Source organism: Monodon monoceros, unplaced genomic scaffold (assembly GCF_005190385.1).
Source record: "Monodon monoceros isolate NGI ecotype Baffin Bay Population unplaced genomic scaffold, NGI_Narwhal_1 Super_Scaffold_7, whole genome shotgun sequence".
Classification (NCBI taxonomy): domain Eukaryota; kingdom Metazoa; phylum Chordata; class Mammalia; order Artiodactyla; family Monodontidae; genus Monodon; species Monodon monoceros.
The window spans coordinates 21,647,065-21,665,156 of record NW_021703784.1 but is presented as its reverse complement, the minus strand read 5'-3'; the positions used below and the strand labels follow the sequence as shown (position 1 = coordinate 21,665,156).

The window sequence follows — 18,092 nt, the reverse complement described above, 5'->3', positions numbered from 1 at the left end:
AAAAGGCCCACTTGCTGATTCGTTTTTGACTAACACAAAACATTTTGCTCACTATAAATAACATTTCAATATGCTATGAAGTAGTAAATGCTAACTGCATCTACATTTTTATTCAAATAAGATAGACTATGTATTTACAAAACAGGAGACCTAGAAGAATCAACAGAAGTGAATATTAGTTCACAAAAGTAAAATATCTATAACGTATGGTGCATGCAGCTTCCTATGTTGTTTTCTTAAAAATTTGCTCACTCACACCAAAAAAAAGCCTTTCATCTTCCAAACAGACTTTATCAGGGTGTTCAAGTTCATTAATTATCTAATCAAGAGATTAAGTTTACTACTTTGTCAAGAGAAGAAACAACTTCCCAGGAGTTTTTAAATTCTATTTCATCATATTTTGGATCAGTAGCTATCTAATATGTTATTTATTGCTGTAATGCCAGAAACTCTCTCTCCCATATTCGAAGGTCAATAGTAAGCCTGATCACAGACTATTGCTCTCCTGCTCATATGTATCAATAAAAGTTTATGTAAAAGTTACCTTCCTCCTTTTTGCAATCAATTCACTTCTTAACCACTTGACCTCTGGTCACCAATCTCTTTCCTCCTTTTCTCAATGAAACTTGATTACTTACAACATTATATACAGCATTACCTAGAGAGCCTAAATAAAACTACTAATAGTTTAGAGCAGGTCCCAGACTAACAGAATCTCTAGAGGTGGTTTCCAAGCATTGCTTTTCTTTTTTCCTCTTGAAAGCTCCCCAAGGTGGCTCAAATGTGCTCTCAAGAGTGAGAAAAAAAAAGACAATATCAGTAGTCCAAGTTCTTTAACATGTTCTAACTCCAGGCTAGCATATTATGAGCCGACAACATCAAACTGCTGTCAGGTGCCTGTTTATAGCCTGTGCCTTTGCTCCTGCCATCCCCTTGAAACCAAGTTCCCCTAAAACCGAGTTTAGGATTAACCTCTCTATCCAACTTTATTCCCTTTCTTGTCCCCTCTGACCTTAATCCTGTGCTAAATGAACACTAATAATCAGAGTCAGATGAGCAAAACTGCTGTTGTTGATAATATCATTAATGTACTAAAATTGCTGTTGTATCATCAGATATCATCATTAATGTACAGCTTACTTCTCCAGGGCAAGATAAGCTAACAGACCACCAAGTCATGGACCACCTGGCTAGCGAATCATAAACCAGAGACACCCTTTCTTCTACGATTAAGAAATGTCACAGAAAATGTCACAAGATGATGATTAACCCCAGCTTCTTTGTTCTTTCCCTTTTAAAAAAACCCTCTAACTCAAAGACCAGGTTGGAGTGGATCTGAGACTTGTCTCCAACTCCCTTGCTTGGTGCCCTGAAATAAACCCTTACTTTGCTGCAAACTCTCACTTTCAAGAGTTTGGCTTTCTGTGCTGCGGGAACACAAGCCCATTGCTTGGCTACACCCGCTGTCTAGGATCTCCACCTATTCCACTCATGGACTATGGAGAATATCTTTTTTTTTTTTCTTCTTTTATTTGCGGTACGCGGGCCTCTCACTGTTGTGGCCTCTCCCGTTGCGGAGCACAGGCTCCGGACGTGCAGGCTCAGCGGCCATGGCTCACGGGCCCAGCCGCTCCGCGGCATGTGGGATCTTCCCGGATTGGGGCACGAACTCGTGTCCCCTGCATCGGCAGGCGGACTCTCAACCACTGCGCCACCAGGGAAGCCCTGGAGAATATCTCTGAATTCCTTTTAGTCCTCGTTACAATGATTTGCATAACCGATGTTAAATAAATACCTGCTAATAATTATTTTTAAAAAGTCCTATCTCTCAAAATCTAGGAATGAGAAAAACTATCCCCTACAGTTGTTCAAGACATTTGAACAGGTACTGTGAAATATTCCAAGTGCTACATTTTTGCATTATAAGTTAAGGTAAAAAAACACAGAAAGAAGTATGCAGTAGCATCCACACTATGGTGTCAAAATTACTTCATTTGGTAAATGATACCTGGTCAAAAAGCTGTTTGCCAGTTGTGTTGGGCTGAATGGCAAATTCCAGCTCAGCATCCATTGTTGTTACTCTTACATTGATCTGCAATAAAAAACAAAGGGAAAATCAGTAGAAAAGAGAAAAATACTTTTATCTGATTTATAAAATAAAGTGGTATCATATATAGGCAGTAAAAAGCAACTCTATAATGTACCTAATATTTTCTTTATTAAAGTGATAGTTTGATTTATTTATATTTGTTTTTGATTTATTGAATACTTAACATACAGTAGGCACGAGGACCTGCGCTTTTCATTTTCTTATTTAGCCTCTGCAACAATACTAGGAGATATGTGCATTTCTATAGAAAAGTTCATTTCTACAGAAAAGTTTCCATCATTTGCCCAAGGACACATGGATATCAAATGGCAGGGCAGAGGTATAACTCCAAATTCTTTGAATGTCATTCACTATTCCATATTTCTTTCAAAATAAAAATCAAATATTAGTTTCATTTATACTGCAAATGTATTATTCTTCACTTTATAAAAACCATACATCTATTGCCTTTTATTTGCTAAACTTTTTTAAATTCCAATTTTTGGGTGTAAATACCTTTCTAGTTGGATATCTCACCAAAAACGTAACATGCCTTAACCAAAATAATTTTTACTCCAGAATAGCATCTTCACCTAGAATTCACCATGATATGGTAAAAACCTATCTTTTTAACTTTTAACTCACACTCTTAGAACTCTAAATCAGACTTATTTCCCCTTACGTTTTACTCATGCTAACAACCACATGTACCTCCACACATGTACTTTTATCTGAAATACCTTCTCTAATCAAAAAAATCTTATAGAGCTCCTTCTTTAAAATAATCTTTTAGGAAATATTAATACACATAAAATACTTGTAACATATATAGACAATGAAGCATAACAAAATAAAACCCACTGTAACATAACAATAAATATATATTTGGTCTTCATCCTGGTTCCTGGCAGAGCTCCTAAAATCGCTGGAATTTCCTGAGTGATAGATGTGAGAGGAGGATCTTTTGTTATTCATAATAAGCTCCTTTCAACCATAACGGAGTTTATGCTAATGAGGTGACTCCAGATGGGCCCTAATAGCTTCAGAATGGAGGCTGGTAGCCAGAGAAACCAATCACATGATTAGAGGACTGAACCTTTTAGACACCCACCCCGACTGCCCAGGAGGGGAAAGGCTGGGGAATGAGCTGATCATCAATGTCCAATGATTTAATCAACCACACCTATGAAATGGAACCTCCATAAAACCCTAAACAAAACGGTTCAGAGAGCTTCCCTGCTTCTTCCTGCTGAGAGGGTGGTGCACTGCAAACTCCACAAAGACAGAAACTCCTTCACTCGGAACCCTTCTGGACCTCACCTTCTCCATCTGTTTCATTTGTATCCTTTATAGTACCCTTCATATTAACTAGTAATAGTAAGTAAAGTGTTTCCCTGAGTTCTGTGAGCTGTTATATATAGCAAATTATAGAATCTGAAGAGGGGATCGTGGGAATCCCCAAACGTTAGCCAAGTTGGACAGAAGTGTGAGTCACTTGCACTACCTGTGATTTGCTTCAGAAGTCCAGAGCAGTCCGGTGGGTCTGCGCTAATTCTGGGTAGTTGTGTCAGAACAAATTAAATTGCAGGACACACAACTGGTATCCACATAGAATTGGAGAACTGCTTGGTATGAAAAACCCACACATGTGGTATCAGAACATTCTGAATAAAGAAAATGTTTTCCTTTTTGGTGTCAGAACATTTTGAACAAAGAAAAGGTTCTCCTTTACCCATAAATCTACCATTCAACTTAAAAACTAGAAATGACAAAAAATGTCACCAGTGTATTTCTTCTTTGTGAATTCCCTGACCCCAATGCCCACAGCTAAGTACTAACCTAAATTTTGTGTTTGTCATCCCCTTAGCTTTTTAAAAACCAATATTTCTGTCACAAATGTAGGTATCTATATGTAAAATATTGTTTAGTTTTTGATTTTTAGCTGCATAGCTGTATTAAAATTGTATATTTGCTAATAAAGTCCTTCTTGATGTGGGCAATGATTACATATGTATATTTTATGAAAATTCATCAACTACACACATACTCTTTTGCATATGTATATTCTATTTCAATAAAAGGTTTAAACAAAAAGTTTGCTACACTAGTTTGCCTTTTCACAATTATATTTCTAAGATTCACTGATGTTTTTGTGAGTGGTTGCAATTCATTCATCTTTATGTGACTAGACAGTAATTCATTTATCATTTTCCTATCGATTGACATTAAATTGTTTCCAATTTTTTGGTTATTAAGAACAATACTGCTATGAACATTCTTCTACATGTCTCCTAGTGCATGTGTCTGAGTTTCTCTAGAAGTATAACTCAGAATTCCTGGGTGATAAAGTATGCATAGCTTCAACTTTACAATGTAATGCTGAATTGTCTTCCAACATGATTGTATCAATTTACACTCCCATAAATAATAATTCCTGCTGCTCTATATTTTCACTAATAGTGGATATAATCAGATTTTTTAATGTTTAACAATCTAGTGGGTACAAAATGATATCTCAATATGGTGTTAATATGCAGGTTCTTGATCCCTAATGAAGTTGGGAACTTCTTCTTATGTGTGATATGCAGAATTATAAGACAGCCCCCATGATCTCCTCGTCCCCACCCCCACCTTACTCCCATGATTATGTTAACATTACAAGACAAAAGGGATTTTGCAGATGTACTTAAGGTTACTAATCAGTTGGCCTAAAGATAGGAAAATCATTGTGGGTGGGCCTGAGCTAATCACATGATTCCTTTAAAAGCAAAGAGTTTTCTCTGACTGGGTGCAGAAGTCAGAGAGATTTAAAGTGTGAGAGGACTTTGACATTAAAGAGGTTCTCCACTGCTGAATTGGAGGGGGCATGAGCAAAGGACTTGTCACACACACCACACTCTAGGACTAAGAGAGACCCCTGGCCAACAGCTAGCAAGAAAATGGGGACTTCATTCACCAGTAAAGAAGGATAGATCATTCTGCAAGGCAATGGATTGTGCCAATGATAGGAATGAGCTTGAAAGAGAACCCCAAACTTCAGATGAGAGTGCAGTTGAGCTACACCTTGACTTCAGGGTAGTGAGACCCTGAGCAGAGAACCCATTCATATCATCCCGTATTTCTAGCGTATAAAACTGTGAGATAATAGATGTGTGTTGTTTCAAGTTACCAAATTTGTGATAATTTGTTATAGAGCAATAGAAAAGTAATATAATATGCTTCTTGACCACTCAGTCTCCCCATCTTTCACAATGTCTGTTCACATGTATTGCTTATTTTCTATTGGGTTGTCTTTTTCTTACTCATATGTGGGAGATCTTTATATATTCTAGATATTAATCCTTTGTCAGTTACTTGCATTACAAAGAAATCTACTAGTTTGTAGCTTGCCCTTCTATTTTATGAAGAGTCCCTCTCTATGATAAACATTTTTTAAATTTTAATGTTGAATTTATCAATGTTTTACATGCAGATATCAATTTTTTGCCAAATTTAAGAAAACCTTTAACACAACACTGTAAATCAACTATACCCCAATATAAAATAATTTTTTTTTAAAAAAAAGCAAAGAAATCCTTCCCTAGTCTGGAGTCATAAAGATATTCTTATATTTCCTATCAAAATTTTGTTTTTCATAGTTTGTCTTCAATGATTTTTGTTTATGATTTAAGGTAGAAATCCAATTTCATTTCCTAATCCCCAGAGGGATAATAATACAGTGATTTTAAACATCCAAACATGCTGTATATTGATTACCTCATTCACTCTCCAAAGACTGCACTGTCACAAATCTAATGTCCATAGGTATGGGTCTTATTTTGTGCTATTCTGTTGTACTGTTCAATTGAACTATTCTGCCAATACCATATTGTCTGAATTACTGTATCTTTAAATAAGTCTTGATATCTGGTATGGCAAGTCGTCCCTTATTATTTTCAGAACTGTTTTGGCTATTCTTGTCTCTTTGTTCTTGCTCTTGACTCCACATATAATTATAAATTTTTCAAAACACCACATTATGATTTAAGGTGGAACTACACTAAATTCATCAGCCTCTTGGGGTAAAAAATGACATCTTTTCAATATTGACTCTTACTATCGAAGTGTATGGTTCTTTCTATGCATTGATTTAGGTCTTCTTTAAGATCTTTTTAAAAAATGTTTATAATTTCCTCCAGAAAAATCATATTAATCATTTAAGATATCTTTCTCCTATGGTTTTATAGCTATTATAATTATAGGTTCATAATCCCAAGACATCCTAAATGCATTGAAAACTCTAGTTTATTAGCTAATTTCTAGCAAAAACAATTGAAATAAGTCCACCTGGTGAATTAATTTATCCCACTTCAAATGGATATTCACACACCGATCTATAGAAATACTGATGTGATGCAACAGACCTTGATGGAAATTTCATAACACTACTTATGCACATAATACATTGTATATTCACCTTTCTAAAATCCAAAGAATTCCAACTACTGAAACTCATCTAGCTTAAAGCGTTTCAAACATAGGGTCATAAATATGATGAAGTATCTTTCCAAAATTTTTTCTGGTTTTACTTCTGTAGAAATGCAATTGATTTTTATATTGATTCTTTTATCAGCTCCCTTGCCAACTGTTAAATTGTAAATTCTTGTATTTATATAAACCAGGGGTCAGAAAACTTTTTCTGTAAAGGTACAAACAGTAAATATTTCAGGCTTTGCAGACCATACTGTCTGCTGCATCTACTCAATTCTCCTGCTATAGCAGAAAAGCAGTTATAGATAATAAACAATGAGCATACTGTGTTCCAACAAAACTTTATAGACATTGAAATTTGAATTTCATATAATTTTCAAGTCATGAAATATTACTATTCGTTTGATTTTTTTTTTCAACCATTGAAAATGTAAGAATCATTCTTAGCTTGAAGGTTGTACAAAAACAAGTGGTGGGCTGGCTCTGGCCTATGGGCCATAATTTGCCAACCCGATATAAATAAATACCTTAACATCTTCAAAGCGTTTCTTCCTTTCCAGTACTAGAGTTTTAAATTTTTCTGCACAGGCTTTCTATTCAGTGTTGAACAGCGGCAGTGATAGTGTGTACATTTTGTCTTGTCCCCGATCTTAAAAGAAAAGCTTCCACTGTTAACAAATTAAGAATTACTTTTGTTATAGGTTTTCTTCGATACTCAGCTTAAGAAGTATTGGTTTTTACTTTTAAATCATGAATAGTTGTTCAATTTTAGCAACTACTCTGAATTTATTATATGATTTTTCTCCTTAAAACTAACCATATGATTGTAGCAGAGACTACTTGTTGTTTGACCACCAAAATCTAACAGAATTACCGTTTGACATGGCTACTGAGCTACAAGAACATTTCTCAATCTCTCTTGCAATTAGGTATGGCTATGTGACTAAGGTCTCACCAACAGAACATGAAGAGAAGAGACAGATATAAGGCCACTTTTCAGCCTAGTCATAAATAGTGAGCATGCTTCAGTAGTTGCTCACGGGCTCTAGAGCAGAGGCTCAGCAGCTGTGGCGTAAGGGCTTAGCTACTCCACGGCACGTGGGATCTTCCTGGACCAGGGCTCGAACCTGTGTCCCCTGCGTTGGCAGGCGGATTCCTAACCACTGTGCCACCAGGGAAGCCTTATATATAATTTTTAATCCTTACTCTTAGGAAAAATAAATGTTCTTCACTCAATTATTCAGACAGTTTTCCAAACTACTTTTAACTTTCACATTCCTATCAGAAATAAGAGTTCTAGTTGATCCACATCCTTACAGTCAAGGTATTATCAGTCTAATTACAGCTCCTCTGGTAAATATAAGGTGGTATCTCACTGTATTTTTCATTTATGTTTCCCTGATAACCAAAGATATTGAGGATATTTTCAACTGCTTATTCGCTATTAATACATTTTCTTTTGTGAAGTAGCTGTTCAAACTTTTTGCCCACTTTTTAAAAATTGGGTTGTCTTATTGAGTTCTAAAAGAATGCTATACTGAAATCATTTTCTCCCAATCTGCCTTGCCTTTTTTACTTTCTTATTGTTGTCTTTCAAATAGCAAATTTCTTTTTGATTAACCCATTTTTTAATGTTTTTTTAGGTTCAATGGCTTAAATGAGGTATAATTTTTTCTAACATCTTTATTGGAGTATAATTGCTTTACAATGGTGTGTTAGTTTCTGCTTTATAACAAAGTGAATCAGTTATACATATACATATGTTCCCATATCTCTTCCCTCTTGCGACTCCCTCCCTCCCACCCTCCCTATCCCACCCCTCTAGGTGGTCACAAAGCACTGAGTTGATCTCCCTGTGCTATGCAGCTGCTTCCCACTAGCTATCCATTTTATGTTTCGTAGTGTATGTACGTCCATGCCACTCTCTCACTTTGCCATAGCTTACCCTTCGCCCTCCCCATATACTCAAGTCCATTCTCTAGTAGGTCTGTGTCTTTATTCCTGTCTTACCCCTAGGTTCTTCATGACATTTTCTTTTTCTTAGATTCCATATATATATGTGTTAGCATACAGTATTTGTCTTTCTCTTTCTGACTTACTTCACTCTGTATGACAGACTCTAGGTCCATCCACTTCACTACAAATAACTCAATTTCATTTCTTTTTATGGCTGAGTAATATTCCATTGTATATATGTGTCACATCTACTTTATCCATTCATCTGATGATGGACACTTATGTTGTTTCCATCTCCTGGCTATTGTAAATAGAGCTGCAATGAACATTTTGGTACATGACTCTTTCTGAATTATGGTTTTCTCAGGGTATATGCCCAGTAGTGGGATTGCTGGGTCATATGGTAGTTCTATTTGTAGTTTTGTAAGGAACCTCCATACTGTTCTCCATAGTGGCTGAACCAATTCACATTCCCACCAGCAGTGCAAGAGGGTTCCCTTTTCTCCACACCCTCTCCAGCATTTATTGTTTGTAGATTTTTTGATGATGGCCATTCTGACCGGTGTGAGATGATATCTCATTGTAGTTTTGATTTGCATTTCTCTAATGATTAATGATGTTGAGCATTCTTTCATGTGTTTGTTGGCAGTCTGTATATCTTCTTTGGAGAAATGTCTACTTAGGTCTTCTGTCCATTTTTGGATTGGGTTGTTTTTTTGTTATTGAGCTGCATGAGTTGCATGTAAATTTTGGAGATCAATCCTTTGTCAGTTGTTTCCTTTGCAAATATTTTCTCCCATTCTGAGGGTTGTCTTTTTGCCTTGTTTATGGTTTCCTTTGCTGTGCAAAAGCTTTGAAGTTTCATTAGGTCCCATTTGTTTATTTTTGTTTTTATTTCCATTTCTTTAGGAGGAGGTGGGTCAAAAAGGATCTTGCTGTGATCTATGTCATAGAGTGTTCTGCCTATGTTTTCCTCTAAGAGTTTGATAGTTTCTGGCCTTACATTTAGGTCTTTAATCCATTTTGAGCTGATTTTTGTGTATGGTCTTAGGGAGTGTTCTAATCTCATACTTCTACATGTACCTGTCCAGTTTTCCCAGCACCACTTATTGAAGAGGCTGTCCTTTCTCCACTGTACATTCCTGCCTCCTTTATCAAAGATAAGGTGACCATATGTGAGTGGGTTTATCTCTGGGCTTTCTATCCTGTTCCACTGATCTATATTTCTGTTTCTGTGCCAGTACCATACTGTCTTGATTACTATAGCTTTGTACTATAGTCTGAAGTCAGGGAGCCTGATTTCTCCAGGTCCGTTTTTCGTTCTCAAGATTGCTTTGGCTATTCGGGGTCTTTGGGTTTCCATACAAATTGTGAAATTTTTTGTTCTAGTTCTGTGAAAAACGCCAGTGGTAGTTTGATAGGGACTGCATTGAATCTGTAGATTGCTTTCAGTAGTAGAGTCATTTTCACAATGTTGATTCTTCCAATCCAAGAACATGGTATATCTCTCCATCTATTTGTATCATCTTTAACTCCTTTCATCAGTGTCTTATAATTTTCTGCATACAGGTCTTTTGTCTACTTAGGTAGGTTTATTCCTAGGTGTTTTGTTCTTTTTGTTGCAATGGTAAATGGGAGTGTTTTCTTGATTTCACTTTCAGGTTTTTCATCATTAGTGTATAGGAATGCCAGAGATTTCTGTGCATTAATTTTGTATCCTGCTACTTTACCAAATTCACTGATTAGCTCTAGTAGTTTTCTGGTAGCATCTTTAGTATTCTCTATGTATAGTATCATGTCATCTGCAAACAGTGACAGCTTTACTTCTTCTTTTCCAATTTGGATTTCTTTTATTTCCTTTTCTTCTCTGATTGCTGTGGCTAAAACTTCCAAAACTATGTTGAATAAGAGTGGGCAACCTTGTCTTATCACTGATCTTAGTGGAAATGCTTTCAGTTTTTCACCATTGAGGATGATGTTGGCTGTCGGTTTGTCATTTATGGCCTTTATTATGTTGAGGAAAGTTCCCTCTATGCCTAATTTCTGGAGAGTTTTTATCATAAATGGGTGCTGAATTTTGTCGAAAGCTTTCTCTGCATCTACTGAGATGACCATATGGTCTTTCTCCTTCAATTTGTTAATATGGTGTATCACACTGATTGATTTGCGTATATTGAAGAATCCTTGCATTCCTGAAATAAACACCACTTGATCATGATGTATGATCCTCTAAATGTGCTGTTGGATTCTGTTTGCTAGTATTTTGTTAAGGATTTTTGCATCTATGTTCATCAGTGATATTGGCCTGTAGTTTTCTTTCTTTGTGACATCCTTGTCTGGTTTTGGTATCAGGGTGATTGATGGTGGCCTCCTAGAATGAGTTTGGGAGTGTTCCTCCCTCTGCTATATTTTGGAAGAGTTTGAGAAGGATAGGTGTTAGCAAAATGTTTGACAGAATTCGCTTGTGAAGCCATCTGGTCCTGGGCTTTTGTTTCTTGGAAGATTTTTAATCACAGTTTCAATTTCACTACTTGTGATTGGTCTGTTCATATTTTCTATTTCTTCCTGATTCAGTCTTGGCAGGTTGTGCATTTCTAAGAATGTGTCCATTTCTTCCAGGTTGTCCATTTTATTGGCATAGAGTTGCTTGTAATAATCTCTCACAATCTTTTGTATTTCTGCAGTGTCAATTGTTACTTCTCCTTTTTCATTTCTAATTCTATTGATTTGAGTCTTCTCCCTTTTTTTCTTGATGAGTCTGGCTAATGTTTTATCAATTTTGTTTATCTTCTCAAAGAACCAGCTTTTAGTTTTACTGATCTTTGCTATCGTTTCCTTCATTTATTTCTGATGTAATCTTTATGATTTCCTTCCTTCTGCTAACTTTGGGGTTTTTTGGTTCTTCTTTCTCTAACTGCTTTAGGTGCAAGGTTAGGTTGTTTATTCGAGATGTTTCCTGTTTCTTAAGGTAGGATTGTATTGTTATAAACTTCCCTCTTAGAACTGCTTTTGCTGCATCCCATAGGTTTTGGGTCGTCGTGTCTCCACTGTTATTTGTTTCTAGTTATTTTTTGATTTCCTCTTTGATTTCCTCAGTGATCACTTCATTATTAAGTAGTGTGTTGTTTAGCCTCCATGTGTTTGTATTTTTTACAGATCTTTTCCTGTAATTGATATCTAGTCTCATAGTGTTGTGGTCAGAAAAGATACTTGATACAATTTTAATTTTCTTAAATTTACCAAGGCTTGATTTGTGACCCAAGATATGATCTATCCTGGAGAATGTTCTATGAGCACTTGAGAAAAATGTGTATTCTGTTGTTTTTGGATGGAGTGTCCTATAAATATCAATTAAGTCCATCTTGTTTAATGTATCATTTAAAGTTTGTGTTTCCTTATTTATTTTCATTTTGGATGATCTGTCCATGGGTGAAAGTGGGGTGTTAAAGTCCCCTACTATGAATGTGTTACTGTCGATTTCCCCTTTTATGGCTGTTAGTATTTGTCTTATGTATTGAGGTACTCCTATGTTGGGTGCATAAATATTTACAATTTTTATATCTTCTTCTTGGGTCGATCCCTTGATCATTATGTAGTGTCCTTCTTTGTCTCTTCTAATAGTCTTCATTTTAAAGTCTATTTTGTCTGATATGAGAATTGCTACTCCAGCTTTCTTTTGGTTTCCATTTGCATGGAATATCTTTTTCCATCCCCTCACTTTCAGTCTGTATGTGTCTCTAGGTCTGAAGCGGGTCTCTTGTAGACAGCATATATTTGCGTCTTATTTTTGTATCCATTCAGCCAGTCTGTGTCTTTTGGTGGGAGCATTTAATCCATTTACATTTAAGGTAATTATCGATATGTATGTTCCTATTCCCATTTTCTTAATTGTTTTGGGTTTGTTATTGTAGGTCTTCTCCTTCTCTTGTGTTTCTTGCCTAGAGAAGATCCTTTAGCATTTGTTGTAATGCTGGTTTGGTGGTGCTGAACTCTCTCAGCTTTTGCTTGTCTCTAAAGGTTTTAATTTCTCCATCAAATCTGAATGAGATCCTTGCTGGGCAGAGTAATCTTGGTCGTAGGTTTTTCTCCTTCATCACTTTAAATATGTCTTGCCAGTCCCTTCTGGCTTGCAGAGTTTCTGCTGAAAGATCAGCTGTTAACCGTATGGGGATTCCCTTGTGTGTTATTTGTTGTTTTTCCCTTGCTGCTTTTAATATGCTTTCTTTGCATTTAATTTTTGACAGTTTGATTAATATGTGTCTTATCATGTTTCTCCTTGGATTTATCCTGTATGGGACTCTCTGTGCTTCCTGGACTTGATTAACTATTTTCTTTCCCATATTAGCGAAGTTTTCAACTATAAACTCTTCAAATATTTTCTCAGTCCCTCTCTTTTTCTCTTCTTCTTCTGGAACCCCTATAATTCGAATGTTGGTGCGTTTAATGTTGTCCCAGAGATCTCTGAGACTGTCCTCAGTTCTTTTCATTCTTTTTTCTTTATTCTGCTCTGCAGTAGTTATTTCCACTATTTTATCTTCCAGGTCACTTATCTGCTCTTCTGCCTCAGTTATTCTGCTATTGATCCCTTCTAGAGTATTTTTAATTTCATTTATTGTGTTGTTCATCGTTGCTTGTTTCATCTTTACTTCTTCTAGGTCCATGTTAAATGTTTCTTGCATTTTCTCTATTCTATTTCCAAGATTTGGGATCATCTTTACTATCATTATTCTGAATTCTTTTTCAGGTAGATTGCCTATTTCCTCTTCATTTGTTAGGTCTGGTGGGTTTTTATCTTGCTCCTTCATCTGCTGTGTTTTTCTGTCGTCTCATTTTGCTTACCTTACTGTGTTTGGGGTCTCCTTTTTGCAGGCTGTAGGTTCGTAGTTCCCGTTGTTTTTGATGTCTGTCTCCAGTGGCTAAAGTTGGTTCAGTGGGTTGTGTAGCCTTCCTGGTGGAGGGGACTAGTGCCTGTGCTCTGGTGGATGAGGCTGGATCTTGTCTTTTTGGTGGGCAGGTCCACGTCTAGTGGTGTGTTTTGGGGTGTCTGTGGACTTATTATGATTTTAGGCAGCCTCTCTGCTAATAGGTGGGTTTGTGTTCCTGTCTTGCTAGTTGTTTGGCATAGGGTGTCCAGAACTGTAGCTTGCTGGTCGTTGAGTGAAGCTGGGTGTTGGTGTTGAGATGGAGATCTCTGGGAGATTTTTGCTGTTTGAAATTACGTGGAGCTGGGAGGTCTCTTGTGGACCAGTGTCCTAAAGTTGGCTCTCCCACCTCAGAGGCACAGCACTGACTCCTGGCCGCAGCACCAAGAGACTTTCATACACATGGCCTGCCCGTGGTGCCGATGACTGTCGCGGCTTCGGCTGCCGGGGCCCCTCCAGAGCTGGCAGCCTCAGGGAGGCCGCCTCCCCTCAGGCTCCGGGGCAGTTCCATGACGGCAGAGGGAAGAGACCCCGAGCCAGGAGCTCCTGCTCTACAGAAATGCGGGCTCCTTTCTCCAAATAGCAAACTTTTTAATTTTGATGTTCAATTTTTTTTTTTAATGCTTCAAACTTTCTGTGTACTATCAAAGAAATCTTTGCCTACCCCATGACTGCAAAAATGTTTTCTATTTTCTTCTAGAAGTTTTATAGTTTGGGCCTTTTAATTTAGGCCTGTGATCCATTCAGAGTTAGTTGTTTGTGTAAACTGTGATGTAAGAGTCAAGATTCGTATTTTTCTGTATGGATAACTCTTTGTTCCAACATCATTTCTTGAAAAGAATTTATTTCCCCATTGAATTGTGTGACAACATTGTGTGGAGATGTATATTTGTTCCACTGATCCTATTATCTAATATTTTAATGCCACACTGTCTTATTTTTGTTGCCTGAAAATAAGTGTTGAAATCCAGGAGTATAAGTGCTCCACCCTTGTTTTTTTCTTTTATTTATTTTATTTTTTAAATAAATTCATTTATTTATTTTTGGCTGTGCTGGGTCTTCGTTGCTGCATGAGGGCTTTTCTCTGGCTGCAGCGAGTGGGGACTACTCTTCGTTGCAGTGTGCGGGCCTCTCACTGTGGTGGTCTCTCTTGTTGTGGAGCACGGGCTCTAGGCACACGGGCTTCAGTAGTTGTGGCTCACAGGCTCTAGAGCTCAGGCTCAGTAGTTGTCACACATCGGCTTGGTTCCTCCGCCGCATTGGGAATCTTTCCGGACTAGGGCTCGAACCTGTGTCCCCTGCACTGGCAGGCGGACTTCTAACCACTGTGCCATCAGGGAAACCCCACCCTTTTCTTTTTTTTTTCAACATCTTTATTGGAGTATAATTGCTTTACAATGCTTTCTTAGTTTCTGCTGTACAACAAAGTGAATCAGCTATATGTATAAATATATCCCCATATCCCCTCCCTCTTGCGTCTCCCTCCCACCCTCCCTATCCCACGCCTCTAGGTGGTCACAAAGCACCGAGCTGATCTCCCTGTGCTATGCGGCTGCTTCCCACTAGCTATTGCTTTAGCTATTCCACGTAAGTTTTGGCTCTTCCATAAACATTTTATAATCAGCTAGTCAATTTTAACCAAAGGGATTCAACTGATTAGAATTACATTCAATCTACCAATATATTTGGGGAGAACAGACATTGTAGTAATATTTTCTAGACATATCTATGACCAACGTTTATTTTTGTATACATTTTAGTCTTTTTAAGTACTTATAAGTTTTCGGCATAGAGATCTTGTACAGCATCTGTAAAGTTATTCCTAAATACTTTATGTTTTCAATGCTATTACAAATGGAATTATTTCATTTTTTGAATTTTGCTGCTAGTATATAAAACAGAAAACTGACTTTTAAAAAATATAACCTTATGTCCAACAATCTTGCTAAATTCTGTTATTAGTTCTAATAGTTGTTTTGTAAATTCCAGGTTATTTACATAATTATGTCATCTGCAAATAGAAAAATTTAATTCTTGCTTTGTACTGATTATGCCTTTCACTTCCTTTTATTCTTCTCTCCCTCCAACAATGCACTTTTTTACCTGCTAAATGTTTAAAAGTAATTCGAAAGTGACATTCATGCCAGAAAATTCAAATAACCACAACCAATTATTTTCTTAAAAAGATAACTGGCCAAAAAATTCTTGAAAAAAAAAAAACCCCTATTTTGTTAGATGAAGAAAAGTACATTTATCCTAAGATAAAAGAATAAACCTTAGTCACAAATTATATAATTATAAAACTTAATAAAATGATCACATATATACCATTAAATCAAAAATCTAGGACTATATATAATATCAGCACTGGTATCACTAGCATCAAAGCTAGAATTATGAGAAAATTAATACTGCATGGATCCTTCTGACCTCTCATTATTTTCTCCTGTTTAACACTAAGTTACTTTTTACTAAGCACTGAATGTATATGTACCAGGATCTTCTAATCCTCACCAGACTCTCCAATAAGTAACTAATTATATCTCCATTTTATATGTGAAGAAATTAAGAATTGGAGAGACTGAACTAATCTAACAAAGGTCAGTCAGGTTAAGTGGCAGGGCAAGGATAAGAACTAAGTTTGACCCCACAACCTGTAGTAATCTTAATTACAGTGTCACCTAAACCTCTTCATCACTGGCCCACATAACACCATACTCCAGCCACATTAATCTAAAACAAACAACAGTAATATCAGTGCTTTTTTTCCCCCCAAAACTCTACCATAATACTTTGCCTTGTTTCGAAAGGAACTTAATGCCACTGATATTTTATTAAGTAAGCAGTGTCAGAAGTAATAAAATACACTTACTGGTTTCGGCATTTTCCTTCTCTTTTTGTCACCCTCTTTAAAAATTCTTCACTTTTATGAATTCTGTTGTTCTTCTGTTAAAGAAAAGAAAGCATAATTGATCTATTATCTTTTTATATAGTAATGTTTTTGCTTAACAATATAATTTGTATAAAGAAAACTTTAAACTAACATTTTAAAATGTTACAATTAACATGGAGCTCATTTTATTCTAATTTTCAATGTCTTCTATTATTCACATTCTTTTAAAATACTTGTATCTGTGATTTAAAACAGCACACATCTCAAATAACACAGTATAAAGCACCTCAATCATCAACTAAAAGTTTTAATTTAATTACAGACAACACATAGCAAAGGAAATATTACTAAGGGCCAAATGCTTTCTCTTTCTGAGTCAAGTTTGCCCCTATTATACCCAGACTGGTAGAGAAGAGGGACGGCAAAGAAGAGAACAGATAGATTCAGATTCTAAAGAAATGAATTCAGGAACACTTCTCAACCTTTCTTCTGTACTGCCAAAGACAAAAAAGTAAATACTGATTAATGTAAACTACAAAAAGATAACTTTTTAAAGAAAATTATTTTTCCTCCTTGAAAGTTTAAAAGTCCAAGTAGAGACAAATAACATTAAGAGTAACTTTTTCACCTAAGGTAGATAAAACAGCCATAGTCTGCACAGTAGTAATCTGCATGCTACTCATCAGCAAGCTAATGGTCTTCACGGATATACAGAATTGTCCTGAAGACCAATGTTAAATTATATATTCTCACACTCAGGCAAAAGAAGTAAATCTTAATCCAGGAAAAACAATGGACTATTTCAGGGTAAATGTTCTCACAAACATCTAACAAAATTGGATTTTCCCCCTACAAACCTACCAAAAGATGTAACATTTTTAACCATTTAGTTGTCCAGAAAAAAATGATTATCATTCCAATTTGAAAACCTATAGTAAGAAATATATTAATTACCTGAAAATCAGCTTATATAAGTAATATCTTTGCCAAGAAATTTTTATTCATTACACTATCGACTAAATTAATATAGAATTACTTTTGTATTTTAAAAATATATTATCAATTGCTTTTTAAGATACTATTATTAAAAAAACTGAAAATTCTCCAAATTGAAATAAAAACAAAGGATCAAAGTAAGGTCATTTCTCTAAATTTTAGCCAATCACATGTCAATGAACCTCTCCCCATACAGGGAACTGCATCAAGAGAAATTTCTCATCTAATACAAAGGGCTATGAAATTCAGTTAGAAGTATTAAATTCCTCATTTCCTAACTCTTAGCTAGGAAATGATAGATAAATATTCCCTACCTACAATCACCTACCTTCATGAACCTAACTGTACTTCAGTCCTATCTTCCACTTCTAAATCCTCTTTTCACCCCTACTATCAAATTCATCTCAGGTCTTAAATCAGCCTCAAAAACCAACCTTTTACATCATTTATAAACTAGTAACTCCCAAATCTGTATCTCCAGACTTGCTTGGCTAACTTGGCTTGCTCAATATCTAAATGATACCTCAAATACAACATGGCTAAAACATGGCTTAAATCCCTACACCCCACAGTCAAATCTGCTTTTTCCACAAGTTTTGGTGACATATTTCTATAGTTATTCATAGTATTCTCTCCTGATTTTTTTTGTATCTCTACTACATCTACAGTTATGATCCCCTTTCCATTCCTAATACTGTTAATTTTTGCCTTAGCTTTTGCTTGATTAATCTTGCCAGAAGTTTGCTTCATTTATTGGTCTAAAAAC

At 36.0% G+C, this 18,092-nt stretch overlaps 1 protein-coding gene across 2 annotated transcripts in view; it reads right to left on the bottom strand.

Moving 5' to 3' along the window:
• Positions 1 to 18,092, bottom strand: part of RDX (radixin) — a 98,786-nt gene that overhangs the window by 68,898 nt on the left and 11,796 nt on the right. For both annotated transcript variants that reach the window (XM_029207879.1, XM_029207878.1), the window contains exons 2-3: positions 16,310 to 16,383; positions 2,009 to 2,092 (exon numbers count right to left, since the gene is read on the bottom strand). In XM_029207879.1, the coding sequence (XP_029063712.1) occupies positions 2,009 to 2,092; positions 16,310 to 16,321 (96 nt within the window). In that variant the 5' untranslated portion in view covers positions 16,322 to 16,383. The remainder of the gene's footprint in view (positions 1 to 2,008; positions 2,093 to 16,309; positions 16,384 to 18,092) is intronic.